At 40.6% G+C, this 21,675-nt stretch overlaps 1 protein-coding gene and 1 long non-coding RNA gene across 2 annotated transcripts; both read left to right on the forward strand.

Annotated features, from left to right (window-relative positions):
- Positions 1-3,307: 3,307 nt before the first annotated feature.
- On the forward strand, positions 3,308-20,989 carry LOC138973252 (ubiquitin-ribosomal protein eL40 fusion protein). Its single transcript, XM_070345974.1, has 4 exons — positions 3,308-3,466; positions 7,840-7,926; positions 13,507-13,609; positions 20,826-20,989. Exons 1-4 carry the CDS (start codon positions 3,364-3,366, stop codon positions 20,917-20,919), a joined length of 387 nt encoding a protein of 128 aa, XP_070202075.1. The 5' UTR covers positions 3,308-3,363; the 3' UTR covers positions 20,920-20,989.
- On the forward strand, positions 17,671-20,564 carry LOC138973253 (uncharacterized). Its single transcript, XR_011457938.1, has 2 exons — positions 17,671-18,285; positions 19,020-20,564. It is a non-coding gene; the product is annotated as an uncharacterized lncRNA (long non-coding RNA).
- Positions 20,990-21,675: the final 686 nt, after the last annotated feature.

Raw genomic sequence — 21,675 nt, forward strand, 5'->3', positions numbered from 1 at the left:
AATGACCAGTTATGAATTTTTTTGTATTTGACGGTTGCTGAATGTCTATCAAAGCTAATTCGTTATAATTAGGCCTAACGGTTAACTCAGTAAAGAGAGAACTACCAAACACAAAATGAAACTTGTTTGCAAGAAAACAAGCTAGTTATCAGTATTAAACAAAAACTGGTTCATATGAGGCAACCTTCCTCTATATTCATTAGTTTTTCTCCTGGGGTAATAAGAACAATTCTTTTGTTTCTCCTTTCCTCGTTTTCTGTCGATTTGAACTATTACTGAAAATGTTTCGCCGCCAGTTTAGAATATTCGGTACGCGAGACAATAATAGTTCTTCAGTTACTGAACTGGCAAATACTCGCAGAACAAAGAATTAATACGAACAAATAAGTGGACAAACAAAGAAACAAGCAAAATAGTAAACGAATAATTTAAGAAGGGGTAAAGTATTTTTATACCCGCAACGGCGTATTGTTTCATAAGAGCGGTTATACTGAACCAAAAAGCTGGTCAGGTGTACTAGTCTATAATTATCATTTTGTTAAAATGTTACGATAACTTTAGCTTTTGCTGCTCAACTGGCATATACTTTACTTCCTAGACTGATCATCATTGAAACCGTGACTCCAGTCACATCACCGGACCGCATATAAAATAAAATAAAAATTTCTGTTCCATCCGATGGCCGGCTAACAGTTTTGTTTAAACTCAAAAATACCAGTATTCCTGTGATATTGTGTCTAGTTACCTTGTGACTTATTTAAGTGTGGAGACAAATCAATGATATGTGACCCTCCACCACGGGATGAGTCGCATGTCACCTTTGCATGATTTTCATATTTTTACATTTTCCTAAAGAGTTTTTTATGCTCTATCCAGTGGTGAAAACCGTTTTAGAAAAGAGCAAAAACTGTTTGAGTTATAAGCCTGTGACTAAGGTGACCCTCACACTGTTACCAGATACTCCGCGGACTTATATTAAGCCTAGCGCAGAACCGCGCGAGGTGACATGCGACTCATTTCGTGGTGGAGGGTCACATATGCACAAGAAAACGTGACAAAAACCGAGGTTTAGAAGCTTTGTTTAGTGGTTATTCAGCAAGGTAGTCTATGTAGACTGGGATTTTCTTAAAACCGGAAAAAGCCCGTGCTACCGGAAGTTCTCCCCAATTTCGTTCTTTCCTCCACAAGGTAATGGCTGCCTCCATGGCTCTCTGAAATTCTTTCGAATTTGTTTGGCTTGTATACCTCTCTTTCGCTTTTGTTGTAAACCACAATATGAATAAAAATGTCACTTAACACACTGAGTTATTCGAAAACGTTTCAGAGTCAAGTATTCCGTGGACATTTAGCGGTCTGTTACAGTTTCCTGCTCAGTTTGTACTGTGTTCGTTGTCGCACGTGTGTTGATCTGAAACTGGAAACGTACGATATATTTACGACAGTCAAGGTGAATTCAGTAGCTTGAGCAGGTGACATTGAAAAGAATAGGCGTCACATCTACTCTGTAAGTGCGAGTCTGCTAAATATCAATTGAGGGTGTTGATCCGACAGCTGCCGTGTCCGAAACTCGACTTAACTGATCAGAGGCCAGATTATCGCATGATGGAATTGTGGCAGAGAAAAGCAAATGTTGATCTTCATTCAAGAATTGTAGACTAGTTGTCTTTTTCCAGGCAATGGTTATGATGAAGCTAACTTGCATTTCTTTCACTCTTGTCAGATATTATAATACATTCAATTTCAAGTGTAGTGTGCACTGTCCCCAGATTTACTAAGCTGTTGTAAGGTACACAATCCAACAGTCACAATCCACCACTTAATAATTCCGACGCTCACATGGAACGAAGAAGGAAAATTATGCGACTCAAAGACGCCTAATTGGCCGTGTCCTTTTCCCCCCTGAGGAAAGTGGACGTCTGCAAGCTGCAACACAGCTTCGCATGTTGTGTGACATGAATTTTGCCGTTTATATTTGTGTTAACTAATGCTGCTTCTTCTAAGTCAAGTTCTAATCTCGGAACCAGTGATTCACGTTGCTTGGTTTGCGGACGAATTCATATCAGATTATCACAATCCAGGGCCGGACTACCGGGGGGGTTATGGGGGTTGCGCAACCCCCCCCCTAGCCTAAACATGTACCTTACTTATTTAATTTTTTTTTATTATTGCTTATTTTATGCCGTTTCATGCAAGGAGCGACCATTTTCCTATCTCAGAATATGACCTACCCGTCAGCTTCAGGGGGCTTCGCCCCCTGACCCCCACAACGAGGGGGGGGGGGGGGTGGGTTCTAGGGTTTCCGGACCCCCCCCCCCAGCCAAAAAAAAAAAAAATATTGAATGAGGTATGCATTTCTTTATTTTACATTGAGTTTCAATTTTTGGGGTATTAATCAGTGACAAAATCTGCTGCCTGAAACTGGTAATGATCATCCTGAGAATGCACCAGATTGCACCATTTTGCATCCTTTTTTTCAAAATTTCCCCCCTAGCAAGCTAGGCGCTTCGCGCCGTCGGCTCGGCGCTTCGCGCCTTCACACCCATATCTTTACAATATACTTTTGAAAAAAAAGTCATAAAATGAACTGATCCGCCCCGGCCGCCAGGGGGGACATCCCCCTGGGCCACCACTGGCAACCCCCCCCCTCCTCTCCGCCTAGTCCGGCCCTGCAATCAGTTCTTCTTCTTCTTCGTCGTTCGCTATCACAATCAGTGACTCATGAGCTTTATGTTGTTGCAATCTCAGTTCGATCATCAAAATGCATTGGGATAAAGAACAGAGCAAAATAAAACTAAAAAAAGAAAATGGCAGGGCTCGAACATGTGTACAACCTCGCAAACCCTAGCACAGTTCGCTATCAACTGAGCTAAGAACAGCTACCTGCCATGGAGGAGAAAACTAGGAATGTAGATTTTGCGAGATACCGGTGACTCCGTTTATTTTTTTTTGCAATTGATTTAAACTAAGTGATTATCTGCGTGTTATGAATCATTGAATGAAACGCAGTGGGTACAGTTACACCTTTTTTAGACAGCGTTATCCAGCCCTGGCATTTTATGGTTACGCCAGAATGGCATAGTTCTGTTCAATAGACCCTATCGGTATTCCAAGCTCTCGCAAACTTCAGAGCATAGCAAAGCATGGTGTACAGCGATCTCGCGCGAGCTGCGAAAGACGAGGTTCGAAGTTCTCGCGACGTTCAATGCATAACAAAGAACCTGTCTCGCGAGAGCTGCTCAGATACCGAAAAGGTCTATTACACTAGGGTTACGTCACAACTTCATTTTTGGCTGCAGACACTAAACAACATTCCTGAACTGTGTGACCTGTTGTGATTTCAGACGAAGAGAGAGAGGCGACGAGATGCAGATCTTCGTGAAGACCCTGACGGGCAAGACCATCACCCTTGAGGTGGAGCCCTCTGACACCATCGAGAATGTCAAGGCCAAGATCCAAGACAAAGAGGGTTTGTCCGCATGTTTTACTTGCTTGTCTTGTTTTTCTGAAAAAGGAAAGAGAACATAATTTACGAAAAGGAGAAGCAAACCAAGATAAATGTAATTCTTAGCCAACTTATGCCTGCACTTATGACCTGCGTGCAGAAATCGAAAGTAGGTTGCCAAACCTGTTCCCGCGATAGCCCAGTGGGTAAAATCCAGCTTTGACGATTGGTCAACGTAATCACGTGAGACGTGATATGACGAGCTTTTATCTGCCGCCATTGTTGTCGAGTCCAGCACGTTGACGAAGATTTCGAAGCGAAAAGCATTAATGCCTAAAAGTTCCACTTCTGAAAACGGACAATGTTATTGCTGCCCTTGAAGCAATAGCTCACGAACGTTTCTTGTGAGTTGCAAAGTACTCTCAATATTTTGAAAATACGCTGAATCTCGGTGAAAAGTACACCAAAGTCAAAGTGTGTGTAAACAGGTGTGTGCATGCATTTCACACACATGCCCCTATGGTTATATATCAGTACATTAGAACCGTCCTTTCAAGACCCCCAATCTAAGATTTCCCTTTTCAGCACCATGATTACCCCCCGCGGGTTAGGGGGAAGATTTACCCGATGCTCCCCAGCATGTCATAAGAGGCGACTAACGGATTCTGTTTCTCCTTTTACCCTTGTTAAGTGTTTCTTGTATAGAATATAGTCCATGTTTGTAAAGATTTTAGTCAAGCAGTATGTAAGAAATGTTAAGTCCTTTGTACTGAAAACTTGCATTCTCCCAGTAAGGTAATATATTGTACTGCGTTGCAAGCCCTTGGAGCAATTTTTAGATTAGTGCTTTTGTGAACAAGAAACAATTAACAAGTGGCTCTATCCCATCTTTCCCCGTCGCGATATAACCTTGAACGGTTGAAAACGACGTTAAACACCAAATAAAGGAAGCACCATGATTTTTCAGATGTACTGACATCGTAACCTCTGTAAATTTGCATCCATTATAAGACTACCTCCTTTTCTTTTTCTCAGACGTTTGGAGGTCTTATAAGGCAAAAAAAACAAAATAGGTGTGGTTACGGTAACATAGCCAAACAAAATAGGGTAGGTAGGTAGGCAATCACTTTTATTTTTAAACTTTTTGACTCACATGCGAAGCAAAAGTGAGTCTATGTACTCACCCGAGTCGTCCGTCCGGACGTCCGTCCGTCCGTCCGGAAAACTTTAACGTTGGATATTTCTTGGACACTATTCAGTCTATCAGTACCAAATTTGGCAAGATGGTGTATGATGACAAGGCCCCAAAAAACATACATAGCATCTTGACCTTGCTTCAAGGTCAAGGTCGCAGGGGCCATAAATGTTGCCTAAAAAACAGCTATTTTTCACATTTTTCCCATTTTTTCTGAAGTTTTTGAGATTGAATACCTCACCTATATATGATATATAGGGCAAAGTAAGCCCCATCTTTTGATACCAGTTTGGTTTACCTTGCTTCAAGGTCAAGGTCACAGGAGCTCTTCAAAGTTGGATTGTATACATATTTTGAAGTGACCTTGACCCTGAACTATGGAAGATAACTGTTTCAAACTTAAAAATTATGTGGGGCACATGTTATGCTTTCATCATGAGACACATTTGGTCACATATGATCAAGGTCAAGGTCACTTTGACCCTTATGAAATGTGACCAAAATAAGGTAGTGAACCACTAAAAGTGACCATATTTCATGGTAGAAAGAGCCAATAAGCACCATTGTACTTCCTATGTCTTGAATTAACAGCTTTGTGTTGCATGACCTTGGATGACCTTGGGTCAAGGTCACATGTATTTTGGTAGGAAAATGTGTAAAGCATGTGAGTCGTATGGGCTTTGCCCTTCTTGTTTTCTATTATAGCAGAGCAACCAAGCGTGTAGCACTCGCAACTGAAGAAGATGCCGCCATTTTTGAGTCACTTGAGAAAAAGTGACTCTATGTAATCGGTCAGTGTTAGTCTGTCCGGCCGGCCGTCCGGCCGGCCGTCCGTAGACACCACCTTAACGTTGGACTTTTCTCGGAAACTATCAAAGCGATCGGGCTCATATTTTGTTTAGTCGTGACCTCCAATGACCTCTACACTTTAACGATGGTTTCGTTGACCTTTGACCTTTTTCAAGGTCACAGGTCAGCGTCAAAGGAAAAATTAGACATTTTATATCTTTGACAAAGTTCATCGGATGTGATTGAAACTTTGTAGGATTATTCTTTACATCAAAGTATTTACATCTGTAGCCTTTTACGAACGTTATCAGAAAAACAAGGGAGATAACTAGCCTTTTCTGTTCGGCAACACACAACTTAACGTTGGGCTTTTCTCGGAAACTATAAAAGTGACCGGGCTCAAATTTTATGTGAACGTGACTCCCAGTGACCTCTACACTTTGACGTCTGCTTTGGTGACCTTTGACCTTTTTCAAGGTCACAGGTATGTCTTGAAGGAAAAAAATTGAAATATCATATCTCTGAAACTATTCATCGGATTTGATTCAAACTTTATAGGATTATTCTTTACATCAAATTATTTACATCTGTATTGTGTTGTGAATAGCAATTTCTTCCTGTCCATCTGATGCCTCATATAATATTCAGAACTGCGAAAGTGACTCGATCGAGCGTTTGCTCTTCTTGTTGTCATGGCAAGCGTCTGTTGGGCCTTTTTAGTAGAAGGAATTATTTCCCTTGCATCGTCTGTCGTCTGCATGACGACTCCAGCGCTTTCGCTTTCATTGCGTTTTCTGCACTCGGTTTTTTGAGTCACTTGAGAAAAAGTGACTATGTAATCGGTCAGTGTTAGTCTGTCCGTCCGGCCGGCCGTCCGGCCGGCCGTCCGTAGACACCACCTTAACGTTGGACTTTTCTCGGAAACTATCAAAGCGATCGGGCTCATATTTTGTTTAGTCGTGACTTCCAATGACCTCTACACTTTAACGATGGTTTCGTTGACCTTTGACCTTTTTCAAGGTCACAGGTCAGCGTCAAAGGAAAAATTAGACATTTTATATCTTTGACAAAGTTCATCGGATGTGATTGAAACTTTGTAGGATTATTCTTTACATCAAAGTATTTACATCTGTAGCCTTTTACGAACGTTATCAGAAAAACAAGGGAGATAACTAGCCTTTTCTGTTCGGCAACACACAACTTAACGTTGGGCTTTTCTCGGAAACTATAAAAGTGACCGGGCTCAAATTTTATGTGAACGTGACTCATTGTGTTGTGAATAGCAATTTCTTCCTGTCCATCTGATGCCTCATATAATATTCAGAACTGCGAAAGTGACTCGATCGAGCGTTTGCTCTTCTTGTTTGTGGGTTTTTTTGACAAATGTAATAAAAAGTTATAGGTTCGGGCCTAAAAATAGGGTAGGTCGGGTTACCGTAACCACACCTTTTTTTTTTTTTTTTTAGGTCTAAGGGTTTCCACTATGTACGGTAATATTTGAACAAGCCTCCTCCTGACTTGACATTATTCAAGTGTAAAATAAGGTTCTCTCACTGAGGTTCAGTGTTTTTTTTGTTGATTTCTTCTTCTAGTTGAGTCACTTGAGAAAAAGTGACTCTATGTAATCGGTCAGTGTTAGTCTGTCCGGCCGGCCGTCCGTAGACACCACCTTAACGTTGGACTTTTCTCGGAAACTATCAAAGCGATCGGGCTCATATTTTGTTTAGTCGTGACCTCCAATGACCTCTACACTTTAACGATGGTTTCGTTGACCTTTGACCTTTTTCAAGGTCACAGGTCAGCGTCAAAGGAAAAATTAGACATTTTATATCTTTGACAAAGTTCATCGGATGTGATTGAAACTTTGTAGGATTATTCTTTACATCAAAGTATTTACATCTGTAGCCTTTTACGAACGTTATCAGAAAAACAAGGGAGATAACTAGCCTTTTCTGTTCTGCAACACACAACTTAACGTTGGGCTTTTCTCGGAAACTATAAAAGTGACCGGGCTCAAATTTTATGTGAACGTGACTCATTGTGTTGTGAATAGCAATTTCTTCCTGTCCATCTGATGCCTCATATAATATTCAGAACTGCGAAAGTGACTCGATCGAGCGTTTGCTCTTCTAGTTTTGTTCTCTGCATTTATTTGGCGAAACTGTGCATGTTAAACACTCGCACAGAAAGTTTGTGTTGTAAATGTTTGCACTTGGTTCAGCTGATGGTTGAAACGTGTTGAGCTGCAAGAAGTACATACAATTCTCGAATACGCATATGAAGATGCACACACACACACACACAGCCCTTTTAAGCAAGTCATACTGCAACCATTGGTGTTTAATGTTGCAGCACATGAACATACAGCAGCACAGTGGATAACCAAGCTAATGTAAGAAAATGTTGGTTGCAGGAATCCCTCCGGATCAGCAGCGTCTGATCTTTGCCGGCAAGCAGCTTGAGGACGGCCGCACTCTGTCTGACTACAACATCCAGAAAGGTCAGTTGGTCAGGTGCATGTATACTTAACAGTGTTGCTCCCAGACACAGAGGACACCAGGTCAGTTGGACCAAGGCCCCCCGCGGGTTAGGGGGAAGAATTTACCCGATGCTCCCCAGCATGTCGTAAGAGGCGACTAACGGATTCTGTTTCTCCTTTCACCCTTGTTAAGTGTTTCTTGTATAGAATATAGTCAATTTTTGTAAAGATTTTAGTCAAGCAGTATGTAAGAAATGTTAAGTCCTTTGTACTGGAAACTTGCATTCTCCCAGTAAGGTAATATATTGTACTACGTTGCAAGCCCCTGGAGCAATTTTTTGATTAGTGCTTTTGTGAACAAAAAACAATTAACAAGTGTTTCTATCCCATCTCCCCCCTTTCCCCGTCGCGATATAACCTTCGTGGTTGAAAACGACGTTAAACACAAAATAAAGAAAGAAAGTTGGACCAAGATTCAACATATATCTGGGACAAAATGTCCGAGCTGAAAAAAAAGTGTAGTGTCACTAGGATGTCAAAACTATTGGACATTCGACTGGTCTGGGGTCAGTTACCTCCCTTCCTTTTTACGACAGAAAAAGCATGCTGAAGACTGATGCCTGAGACATCGTTTGTTTTTGTAGGTTTCATCATAATTTCTCAGACCATTTTGTACGCATGATTGTCTACTATACGATCAAGTACGGTCAGTGGGAAAATGATACCATGAGAATAATTCCTGGACAACTCTCTTCACAAGTGCATCCCGAAGCCCATTCAGTATTTTGACACATGGTTACAGTGTTTGTCAGTAAACATTGAAAGAAGCATTTGTTTTAAACGTATTGGTAAATTTATTTAACGGTGCGACAGACGTATGTGAAACATGTTTGAATCACAGATGTTCAAATGCTGGGTGGAGTACGCTAATTTTTCTGAAAATACAACGTTGCAAGTTTGCTTGACGATACTCCCAGGGAAGTTGTTACAAATTCACACCTATAGGACAAATGTCCTGAGCTCTTCAGAATCAATAGGACATTTGACCGCTTTCAGAAATTTCAATAGGACATAAGTTTGTGCAAAACACTGTCCATTGAATGGCTCCAAAATCGTGTGCACACACACATGCTTTACACACCGAACATTTTTGCATACATTGTTTTATTAATCTAGTTCTAAATAGGACACACACAAAACGAAACAAACATCTAAAAAGCAACCAAAACCTTCAGCACTCTGTTTTTGATTGTCTCACAAACTGCATGATTTGACTAAAAAATGAAATACTGGGGGAACACAGATTCGACAAAGCAGTATGTTCTCTTTGCTGTCAAGGTCACAGTCTAACAAACCAAAAAGGGTCGGCCATGAATAGTTAAAAGACCGTTTCTGCGAATTTCCTGCTGTGCTGACATGTCCTGTACAAAACACAAAACTGTGGCTGTGTCAGTTTCAACGGCGACACTGTCATTGGCACTGTCATTCTTGTGACGCTCGCCGCATTTTAACCTGTTTTTGACCGAAACGTAGCACAGGATGCCGTTGAAAAGCCAAAGGTCTTCAGCTTTTGTTGATCTTTGGCAGGCCTATTAGTTTTATTTTGGTGGCATAATTCAATTCTCTTCGTCAAAATTTCTTAAACTGAAACCAAAAGCAGACGCAAGACTTATAGTCAGTTTGAGTTGTCTCCGGTACTCCTAAACTTTAGTGTGCTGCAGACGGGTGTACCCAAACGGCTCATATCACAAACGGTTCGGAATTCCCCAAAACGCAAGATCAGCTCTACACGACTTCAGTGCACCTGTACGCGAGAGTGCTCGGTCGCTTTTTGAAAATGTGTATCTTGAATGGAAAATATCGAATATCACGCTGTCCGAAGGAATGGTGTTCTTATCGGACAATGACAGCGCTCAGTTCAAAACGATAGGACATCTGACCGCCATGCTGCTATGTGAATCGGACATTTAAGCCTTTCAATCGGTCTATGTCCGATGTCCGACGCCTAACGACATCCCTGTACTCCCCAAGTAAAAAACAGGGGTTCCCAGGTCTGTTAGATACATGTATGCTTAACGGTGTTGTTCCATGACACAGAAGACAATAGGTCAGTTGGATCTAGATTCAAAATATATATCTTGGTCAAAATGTCCGAGCTGCAAAAAAGTGTAGAGTCAGAAGACATCCTAGGATGTCAAAACTAATGGACATTCGACCTGTCTAGTGTCAGTTACCTCCCTTCCTTTTGAACAGAAAAGCATGCACAAATCATTAATGCCTGGACAGGGTTTCATTTACTAGTCAAAATGTCCCATTGGAATTCCCTTCAGTGCGTCAAAGGGTGCACTGAGATTACGCACTGCGCCACCCCATGCACACTTTTAATGGGGATACACCATGCACACTTTTCACCGGGATACAGTGTTCGGAATGATCTAAGCAAAAACGCTCGCAAAGTCGAGCAACTTGCGAGTTTATGAAACGCGCTGTGATTGGCTTTTAAAATGTAAATAATTAGTATTCAACCAATCCTGCGAACTATTTGTGCTTACCTCCGTGGAAACTGTCAACAGAAGCGATATTGATCAAAACACAGACCCACATTGTGACACACACACTAACCGGATACACTGGCAAATTCTCATATCATCATATGGCACCAAATAGCACTATTGTTCATCTTTCGACGAAAGCCTAGCCTGCTTTGCGCGTTTTGCCTTCGACTATGTTATGTCCCATCAAAATTTGGTTGAGGGGAACAAATGTCCCATTGTCTTTTTCTTCCAGGCTAAACCCTGCCTGGAAACATCAATGGCTAAATAATCATTGTTTTTTAGGTTTCATCATATTTTCTTGTTTTCTTAAAAAAAAAAAACCAGGCCCACTGACTGAGTGCTGATATTCTTGTCTATAGTATAACAACCACTCGAGGAACAAACCAAAAGTGGTCGTTATAGACAGATTGTCACTTTTGAAAGGTGAATTATGCACAGGGTGACCCCCCAAAAATGCATCCCACTAAAATGCTAATAACTCTTGAATTTGTTCAGCAAATTGCTTCAAATGTGGTGTACATTGGCATGAGAAATGGGACGATATTGATGAGATCACAGTTTAAGTTTGTATGTTGAATGGTGTGACTTTCATGCTTTTTGACTCACATGCGAAGCAAAAGTGAGTCTATGTACTCACCCGAGTCGTCCGTCCGTCCGTCCGTCCGGACGTCCGTCCGTCCGTCCGGACGTCCGTCCGTCCGTCCGGAAAACTTTAACGTTGGATATTTCTTGGACACTATTCAGTCTATCAGTACCAAATTTGGCAAGATGGTGTATGATGACAAGGCCCCAAAAAACATACATAGCATCTTGACCTTGCTTCAAGGTCAAGGTCGCAGGGGCCATAAATGTTGCCTAAAAAACAGCTATTTTTCACATTTTTCACATTTTCTCTGAAGTTTTTGAGATTGAATACCTCACCTATATATGATATATAGGGCAAAGTAAGCCCCATCTTTTGATACCAGTTTGGTTTATCTTGCTTCAAGGTCAAGGTCACAGGAGCTCCTCAAAGTTGGATTGTATACATATTTTGAAGTGACCTTGACCCTGAACTATGGAAGATAACTGTTTCAAACTTAAAAATTATGTGGGGCACATGTTATGCTTTCATCATGAGACACATTTGGTCACATATGATCAAGGTCAAGGTCACTTTGACCCTTATGAAATGTGACCAAAATAAGGTAGTGAACCACTAAAAGTGACCATATCTCATGGTAGAAAGAGCCAATAAGCACCATTGTACTTCCTATGTCTTGAATTAACAGCTTTGTGTTGCATGACCTTGGATGACCTTGACCTTGGGTCAAGGTCACATGTATTTTGGAAGGAAAAATGTGTAAAGCATGTGAGTCGTATGGGCTTTGCCCTTCTTGTTCGAAAAGTGTACTCCCAATTTGGGGTTTGACTCAAGTATGATGTTTGGTCCTGAGTGGTAGCCACAATGACCCAATTTAGCCCCTCCAGATTTTTACCTCTTAGTTTTTTTGCCGGGCCTTACATACACAAACTATTCTCAGACAATATTTGAGTTTAATGAACAGCAATAGACGTTTTCCGAAAATAATTCTGTCAGGATTTTCTGCGGTCTGGAGAAGTAGGAGACCCTGTACTGTAGACATGGTTTTTACCAACCTATCGGAGCATGTTCCACGCTTGCGATCAGGACGAGCCACTGATTCTAATGCGTATGCTTTGCTGTGTGCGCTTGATAAGGTAACGTTTTCTGTTGGAAATGTTATCATCGGAGCCACTAATCACCATGGATGGCTTGCTGTTGGCTGGAAGTGTTCGCTAAGCACATGCGTTTGCCTAAACTCGTGTGACCTCGAGCCAAACCCACATGACCTTTATCAAAACACGTTGTGATACGTGCCAGGGATCCTTTCCACAACAATTTTTAAACTCAGGTGAACTCGTGATTTTTGAAATAAAAGGGTATCATATTGTGCGCGTGTTGAATGGCATACACAACGGCGTTGGTTGTTCGCCCCGCTTGCGAAGGCGAGATGTTAAGTCCTTTGTACTGGAAACTTGCATTCTCCCAGTAAGGTAATATATTGTACTACGTTGCAAGCCCCTGGAGCAATTTTTGAGTCACTTGAGAAAAAGTGACTCTATGTAATCGGTCAGTGTTAGTCTGTCCGGCCGGCCGGCCGGCCGGCCGGCCGGCCGGCCGTAGACACCACCTTAACGTTGGACTTTTCTCAGAAACTATCAAAGCGATCCGGCTCATATTTTGTTTAGTCGTGACCTCCAATGACCTCTACACTTTAACGATGGTTTCGTTGACCTTTGACCTTTTTCAAGGTCACAGGTCAGCGTCAAAGGAAAAATTAGACATTTTATATCTTTGACAAAGTTCATCGGATGTGATTGAAACTTTGTAGGATTATTCTTTACATCAAAGTATTTACATCTGTAGCCTTTTACGAACGTTATCAGAAAAACAAGGGAGATAACTAGCCTTTTCTGTTCGGCAACACACAACTTAACGTTGGGCTTTTCTCGGAAACTATAAAAGTGACCGGGCTCAAATTTTATGTGAACGTGACTCCCAGTGACCTCTACACTTTGACGTCTGCTTTGGTGACCTTTGACCTTTTTCAAGGTCACAGGTATGTCTTGAAGGAAAAAAATTGAAATATCATATCTCTGAAACTATTCATCGGATTTGATTCAAACTTTATAGGATTATTCTTTACATCAAATTATTTACATCTGTATTGTGTTGTGAATAGCAATTTCTTCCTGTCCATCTGATGCCTCATATAATATTCAGAACTGCGAAAGTGACTCGATCGAGCGTTTGCTCTTCTTGTTTTATTAGTGCTTTTGTGAACAAGAAACAATTAACAAGTGGCTCTATCCCATCTCCCCCCCTTTCCCCGTCGCGATATAACCTTTGTGGTTGAAAACGACGTTAAACACAAAATAAAGAAATAAAGAAAGAAGGCGAGATGAGAAACCTGTCTGCGGTACAGAGGCTTCTACTCCTCCTTCTTGACGCAGTATTTTTCAATGTGTTATTTGTTTGTTTCAGAGTCCACCCTTCACTTGGTGCTGCGTCTGCGTGGTGGTATCATCGAGCCCAGTCTGCGTATCCTGGCCTCCAAGTACAACTGTGACAAGATGATCTGCCGCAAGTACGTTCTCTTTGTCCTCTGGCCTTTTTCCCCCACATAGCTCACATCCTGAATAGTTTGCAGGGACATGAACACATTCTGATAGGTCACTTTCAACAGTGTCCATGATTATATGGATAACATTGCTCAGTATCCACACTGTCCATGAGTGTATACAAGAAAATTTGAAGCTGCTGCATTAGCTACCCCCCGCGGGTTAGGGGGCAGAATTTACCCGATGCTCCCCAGCATGTTGTAAGAGGCTAACGGATTCTGTTTCTCTTGTTACCCTTAAGTGTTTCTTGTATAGAATATAGTCAATTTTTGTAAAGATTTTAGTCAAGCAGTATGTAAGAAATGTTAAGTCCTTTGTACTGGAAACTTGCATTCTCCCTGTAAGGTAATACATTGTACTACGTTGCAAGCCCCTGGAACAAATTTTTGATTAGTGCTTTTGTGAACAAGAAACAATTGACAAGTGGCTCTATCCGATCTCCCCCTTTTCCCCGTTGCGATATAACCTTCGTGGTTGAAAACGACGTTAAACACCAAATGAAGAAAAAGCTGCATTAGCTTCCGTTTGGGGTTAGCTCCCTTATTACACTTGGACTGGGCAGTTGGGATTTCTGCACAGGACCGTGGTTGTGGAGAGTTTGATATTTAGTGACTGGTCAACATTTCGTAATAGATAAGCAGACCTGGGAACCCATACATTTTCGCCGTATTTTGTACGCATGATTGTCGAGAATACGGTCAGTACGCTCAGTGGGGAAAAAATATACGACAAGAAAAATTTCTAGACAACTTTTCTTCACACGCCCATCCCGAAGCTGATCCAGTATTTTGTCACATGATTACAGTTTTTGTCAGTAAACATTGAAAAAAGCATTTGTTTTAAATGTATAGGTAAACTCCATTAACGGTGTGACGGACGCGCGTGAGGCATGTTTTAATCATGGATGTTCAAACGCTGTCAGGCATGGGAATTGTCCGCCGAATGGCGGATTTCCGCTGAATTTATTTTTGGTTCCGCCGAAAATGCAAAAGTATCCGCCGAAAAAATAAAGGGGGGAGGCACACAAAAAAAGCACCGGTTACTTTGGCCTTTGCGCAAAAGCCCGCGAAAACTTTCCGTACTTTGTTCACGCACTGCTACCGCCCGCCTCAGTTATTGAACTTTTATGTTTGAAAGTAAACCAGATTGCACAGATTGTGTTACAAGTTACATTTTCCTGTTTGTCTCAACAGATCAATTTTTTTACAAATGTAAACCATATAATACATGTATATATTTTTTTTCTTCAAAAAAGCAAAAATTGGTACATTTTTGTACTAAAAACTCTAATTCTAAAAACAGAATTTAATGGCAAACTTGGAGCTCAGATGACACCAGATTGCACCATCTGGGTTCTTTGGAGAAAATTTTTTCCGGGGGAGCATGCCCCCGGACCCCCCTAGTAAGGCTAGGCGCTTTGCGTCTTCAGTTATAAATTTTGAGCCTTTTTTACAATTTTCAATTCCCATGCCTGGCTGTGTGGAGTACGCTCATTTTTCTGAAAATACACCAAGTTTGTTTGAGAATACTCAAAGTGCAAAACAGGGGTTCCCAGGTCTGGATAAGTCTGCCAAATGTTTGATATTTGAGCTGGAAATCGTCACAGAATGAAGACAAATAGCATTGAGATTTCAAGGTAAGAGGAGTAAAATATTGTTTCCCTGCACTGGATTTGTGTGTGTTGAGCTGTCTTGAAAAGCTGGATGATCGCCACCACTACAGGGATAAGATCAACCTAAAATAATGAGCATATGTTCGTACTGAAAAATATAGATAGTGTCATGCAAGCTGCATAGTGAAGATCGTTAAACTTCTGGAGAAATTTTTTCAAGAGCAGTTGCACTTTCGCATAATGTATTTTCTTATGTCCAAAGACGCTGCCACTTTCCTTCACAAGCCCATCCTGAAGCCGATCCAGAATTTTGATACATGATCACAGTTTTTGTCAGTAAACATTGAAAAAAGCATTTGTTTTAAATGTATACGTTAATTTAATTAACGTTGAGACAGACGCGTCAGAAGCATGTTTTAATCATGGATGTTCACATGCTGTGTGGCGTTTGTTTGAGAATACATGCAAAACAGGGGTTCCCAGGTCTGGTTCTTATTACAACCAAATTTAAGCTAATATGATTCGATTTCCTCCGTGTTTTTGACTCACATGCGAAGCAAAAGTGAGTCTATGTACTCACCCGAGTCGTCCGGCCGGCCGTCCGGAAAACTTTAACGTTGGATATTTCTTGGACACTATTCAGTCTATCAGTACCAAATTTGGCAAGATGGTGTATGATGACAAGGCCCCAAAAAACATACATAGCATCTTGACCTTGCTTCAAGGTCAAGGTCGCAGAGGCCATAAATGTTGTCTAAAAAACAACTATTTTTCACTTTTTTCCCATTTTCTCTGAAGTTTTTGAGATTCAATACCTCACCTATATATGATATATAGGGCAAAGTAAGCCCCATCTTTTGATACCAGTTTGGTTTACCTTGCTTCAAGGTCAAGGTCACAGGAGCTCTTCAAAGTTGGATTGTATACATATTTTGAAGTGACCTTGACCCTGAACTATGGAAGATAACTGTTTCAAACTTAAAAATTATGTGGGGCACATGTTATGCTTTCATCATGAGACACATTTGGTCACATATGATCAAGGTCAAGGTCACTTTGACCCTTATGAAATGTGACCAAAATAAGGTAGTGAACCACTAAAAGTGACCATATCTCATGGTAGAAAGAGCCAATAAGCACCATTGTACTTCCTATGTCTTGAATTAACAGCTTTGTGTTGCATGACCTTGGATGACCTTGACCTTGGGTCAAGGTCACATGTATTTTGGTAGGAAAAATGTGTAAAGCAGTTCTTAGTGTATGATGTCATTGCTAGGTTTAGTTATTTGACCTTGACCCTGAAGGTCAAGGTCATGTCAAGGTCAAGCATGTGAGTCGTATGGGCTTTGCCCTTCTTGTTCTGGTTATTTATTGCTCCGAGTTCAAACATGTATCTACTCCCAACATTTCCGAACGTTCTTGGAGAATGCTGCAGGGCATTTTTGAGTCACTTGAGAAAAAGTGACTCTATGTAATCGGTCAGTGTTAGTCTGTCCGGCCGGCCGTCCGGCCGGCCGTCCGTAGACACCACCTTAACGTTGGACTTTTCTCGGAAACTATCAAAGCGATCGGGCTCATATTTTGTTTAGTCTTGACCTCCAATGACCTCTACACTTTAACGATGGTTTCGTTGACCTTTGACCTTTTTCAAGGTCAGCGTCAAAGGAAAAATTAGACATTTTATATCTTTGACAAAGTTCATCGGATGTGATTGAAACTTTGTAGGATTATTCTTTACATCAAAGTATTTACATCTGTAGCCTTTTACGAACGTTATCAGAAAAACAAGGGAGATAACTAGCCTTTTCTGTTCGGCAACACACAACTTAACGTTGGGCTTTTCTCGGAAACTATAAAAGTGACCGGGCTCAAATTTTATGTGAACGTGACTCATTGTGTTGTGAATAGCAATTTCTTCCTGTCCATCTGATGCCTCATATAATATTCAGAACTGCGAAAGTGACTCGATCGAGCGTTTGCTCTTCTTGTTTTTTTAAGTTCTGTATATTCCCCTGTCTCCTTGCACTTTTGCAGAGATCATGCTGGAGTTGTGATTAAATAACATTGGTTGATGCAAAACAAGATCTATTTTGCGCAGCGATATGGCTAAAATGCAGCAGCGATATGGCTCTAAAATGCACACGGCACCATGAAAATGCAATATTCACTTAAAATTTGTGAAGACCGTAACTCCTGCTTTGTCCTGCACATGTTTGGGGGATTTTGTTGTGCTAATTATATAGGTGCTACACATTTTTCCCAGGTTATGAATCGCACAGATAATACACGTCTTTTCTCCATTTCATGATTTTCTCAGAGAATAGCCGCATGAAATCGTCGCTATATAACTAGGTTGCGGCACACCCCCTGATAACTGACCATCAATGTGTAAAATCATCTATTTTTGGTCTTCTTTCGATAATGATTTCTCAGTCACTAATCCACCAATGTTTGCCTACTAAACATAAAATTGAAGAACAATCTTTTATCTTTACAATACTCTTGGTTTTGTTTGAATTGATTAAATGTGTACCTCAAGCCAATAAAAATAAAAACCCATGTGTTGCGCTGCTCGCGGCATTTTGGACCGCCATGTTTGCAGCCTTTGTGTGTACAGATTTTCGTGTGCTTGTTTCGCGGCCTTGGCTTGTGTTGGACATGCGACCTACACACCTATATTTAGTATCAAAGTGTTCACGGAAGAATGAGGTTTTTAATGATGTAAAGTAGAGTTGTCTTCCAATTAAAAGCATGGGCGTAAAATAGATTTTTCTACAAAAGTTGAGTATTTTTCAACGATTCTGACAAAAATATCCACCTAAAACGCATCCTAACTTCAAGAAAAATGAAGCTGAATCCGTACCCTTTCGAATGAGGTACTAGGTTAATGTATTCATGACGTGTCCAAGGCAAGCGAGCCAATCAAAACGAAGGGTCCGTCCGCGATGTTCGAATTCGCCAGTCACAAAATGGCGAGTGAAGAAAGTGACGCCGCGGATGCGATTGTGACGGACAATTCAAGTGGAATCGGTAAGTTTACTGGTTTTTTGTTTCAGTTTATGCTAGAAAAATGATGTAGGAAGATATCTGTTGTAGTATTTTGCACATATTGGGAAAAGTATTGCAGAAATCAAAACTTTCAGCGAGTGCTAGCGGACACGATGTTCGAAGAAGTTTCATCAGACCGGAAGTGGCGGTCGGTTCGATAAAAATGACTTTTTCCAAGATTTACACATTATTATAACAAAAATACACATCTAACACAAAAGATTAGAGTCTTTTGGAGTTGTCTTATTTTATTTTTTAAAGGTAGTGGTAGGATTACGTTGTAATTTGGATCAAATCGACAGCGTCTGTTCGGTCAAGGGAGGTAATCACCATAATGCGTCCGATCCGCACCTTGTTTTGTGTTGTACGACGTGATACATTTGAACTAACGAATTGATACGCTTCGCTGTGAATAAATAAAAATGTTATGGCAACAAATAGATAGACTGCACAATATTCTTTTCACTGAATGAAGTCAAAATAATGAAACTTTTAAAAGAAAATAAGAAAAATAAATAAAATGTCACTTTTTTTTGTTATTATCTTTTTAACATTTTTCTTCAACAATTATTTATTTAGGCAAGCACAGATTTATAATGACACATTCAAAAGCAATGTCACTGTTTGGCAGTGAACCTGAAAGTGACACAGAAAGAATCAGGACACACACACTGTATATATTGTTACAACTTCTGGCTTTTTTTGTGTGTGTGCAGAGGGTGAAGTGTTTGAACAGCTGAAGGCTGTTTTTCTGGCAAATGGAAAAGGCAGCTTCCTGCGGTTGTCCTCAGGGATCAACTACTACTCCAGACGTTGCTGTTGAGGGATCAAGGATACAAAACATATGATGAAGCTGCACTGTTTCTCAACAAACTTCCGGATGTACCTGTTGCAAGACTTCGGTACATGCTTGTGTCTACAAATGCGAAGAAAGATGTGTCTTCAAGTTCTTCACTGTGTGACACAGACAGCCTTGGACCTTACTTAGAAGGCATGCCCCATCGTCATCTTCAGGGCGTGCGTTCATCGTGGAAGCACCACACAACTTGGGACAAACGTATCGTGCCTTTAAGGCCTACGTGATTGAAAATGTGCTGCAAAATAAAATGACTGTGCTTCCGGCTAGCTTTTTTTTGGGGGGGGTCTTTGTGCTGAAGGGGTTCCCTTAAAGGGAGTATTGTACTTTTACTTGATAGTAAACTTGGATTCTTCTTTGCTTTCAAATTTGTGGTAAATCCATCAATTCGTTCAAAAGTTGTGACAGTTTTTGTGTGTGTACAGACAGCAACATGCCAACTCTTTTTCATATTTTTATGATTTTTTTTTCTTAGTTTCCATATTTTTCAAGCTATCAATCCCACATTTTGCAAGAATGTAGATAAACGTAGAATGTGCTATGTCTCAAAATTTCATTTAGATACTCCAAGTATTTCAAAAGTTATGAAGCTTTGCATATATGTACTGGGGGGGTGGGTCCTTTGTGCTGAAGGGGTTCCATTCAAGGGAGTATTGTACTTTAACTTGATAGTAAACTTGGATTCTTCTTTGCTTTCAAATTTGTGGTAAATCCATCAATTCGTTCAAAAGTTATGACAGTTTTTATCTGTGTACAGACAGCAACATGCCAACTCTTTTTCATATTTTTATAAAAAAAATTTTTCTTAGTTTCCATATTTTTCAAGCTATCAATCCCACATTATGCAAGAATGTAGATAAACGTAGAATGTGCCATGTCTCAAAATTTCATTTATATACTCCAAGTATTTCAAAAGTTATGAAGCTTTGCATATATGTACCTGGTAGAACTGCCGGCCGGACGCCGGTCAAATTGATGTTTTTCCTGACTTTGGCAATTAATAAGTCAAAAGGTTATTCCAATAATGTCTTGAAAAAAATTGGGCATGTTCTATATATATTTGTTTGGAAGATCTGACAGTTTCAGATATCTGCTGTCAATAATTTCAAATCTGTGATGGCCTAAACTTGCCCCCCCGGGCAGTTTTGGTTTGTTTTCCGCTTTGTTTTTCGTAAAGTTTCAATGCTTACTGGTAAAACAAATATGTGACTAGAGTGCTGGAACAATGATTTCTTTCTATTCCTGGTTGCTGAGAACTGATTCTCATAAGCTGAATTGACTGAGCAATTACTTTGTAGTAGCTTTGTGCTGTTAAAGTTGCCCTATTTTTCAGTTTTAAATCGCATCGCGACGGCGTACATCTTAAAATGCCAATATCTCAGGAACTAATAAAGGTATCCACTTACTTTTTTGTGTGTTTTGCTTGTTTTTTATTGTTCTTTAAAGATACACCAAAACATACACTCTCAATTCATAACAAAATTTTGACTGCCGCAACCTAATATAACCTTCGTGGTTGAAAACGACGTTAAACACCAAATAAAGAAAAGAAAGAAAGCCGCATGAAATCTCTTATTTATGATAACCGTTTTTGTCCGCATCTCTAATAGGTTTCTCTTCTTTGCACTAAACTTATCATAATTAACATTAATGAATGTGATTGCAGGTGCTACGCTCGTCTGCACCAGCGCGCCACCAACTGCCGCAAGCGCAAGTGTGGCCACACGTCGAACATCCGCCCCAAGAAGAAGCTCAAGTAGACAGCCCTGCTTCCTCTCGCTGTGCTGTGTGCTTCACCATGCTGTACAGTTCAATAAATCTGTGAAAGTATCTGGCGCTTTTGTTGTTTGTTTGCTCTGTCGATGTGTGTGGGTGTGAACTGTGTGTTTGAATTGCCAGATTTGGAGTGTGTGGTGTGTAAGTATCTAACGCTTATATAGTTTGTTGTCATTTTTTGTTTATTTGCTCTGTGTGTGTGAACTGTCAGCGTAATTGTCGGATTAGAGAGTTTGTGGTGTGAAAGTTGGATGTTGTGTTATGCTGTGTGTGTTTGAAATGAGAGTGCTTGAATTGTTATTGGTATGAAGAATCGGCTCTTGTGTCTAGGTGTGTGTGTGAACCGTCGGGCTTTTGAATTGTCAGACTTAATGTTTGTCTTTAAACGTATTTCTGTCTGTAGGCCGTTCATTCAAAACATTCTATTAACTACATATCTGCAGTTTTGTCATCTATGTTATGCTTTGTTTACATTTAGTCAAGCTTTGACTAAATGTTTTAACGTAGAGGGCGAATCGAGATGAGGGTCGTGGTGTATGTCTGTGTGTGTAGAGCGATTCAAAGAAAACTACTGGACCCATCTTCATGAAACTTGACATGAGATATTCTGTGTATGGCATCCCCAGACATTGTTTTCCTTTTTTTACATTTAGTCAAGTTTTGACTAAATGTTTTAACATAGAGGGGGAATCGAAACGAGGGTCGTGGTGTGTGCGTGCGTGTAGAGCGATTCAGACCAA

Source organism: Littorina saxatilis, linkage group LG8 (genome assembly GCF_037325665.1).
Source record: "Littorina saxatilis isolate snail1 linkage group LG8, US_GU_Lsax_2.0, whole genome shotgun sequence".
Lineage (NCBI taxonomy): Eukaryota > Metazoa > Mollusca > Gastropoda > Littorinimorpha > Littorinidae > Littorina > Littorina saxatilis.

Coding starts and splice junctions, on each gene's coding strand:
- LOC138973252 (XM_070345974.1), top strand. CDS start 3,364: ATGCAGATCTTCGTGAAGACCCTGACGGGCAAGACCATCACCCTTGAG. Junction 7,927..13,506: donor TGACTACAACATCCAGAAAG/GTCAGTTGGTCA, acceptor TGTTTGTTTCAG/AGTCCACCCTTCACTTGGTG. Junction 13,610..20,825: donor GACAAGATGATCTGCCGCAA/GTACGTTCTCTT, acceptor ATGTGATTGCAG/GTGCTACGCTCGTCTGCACC.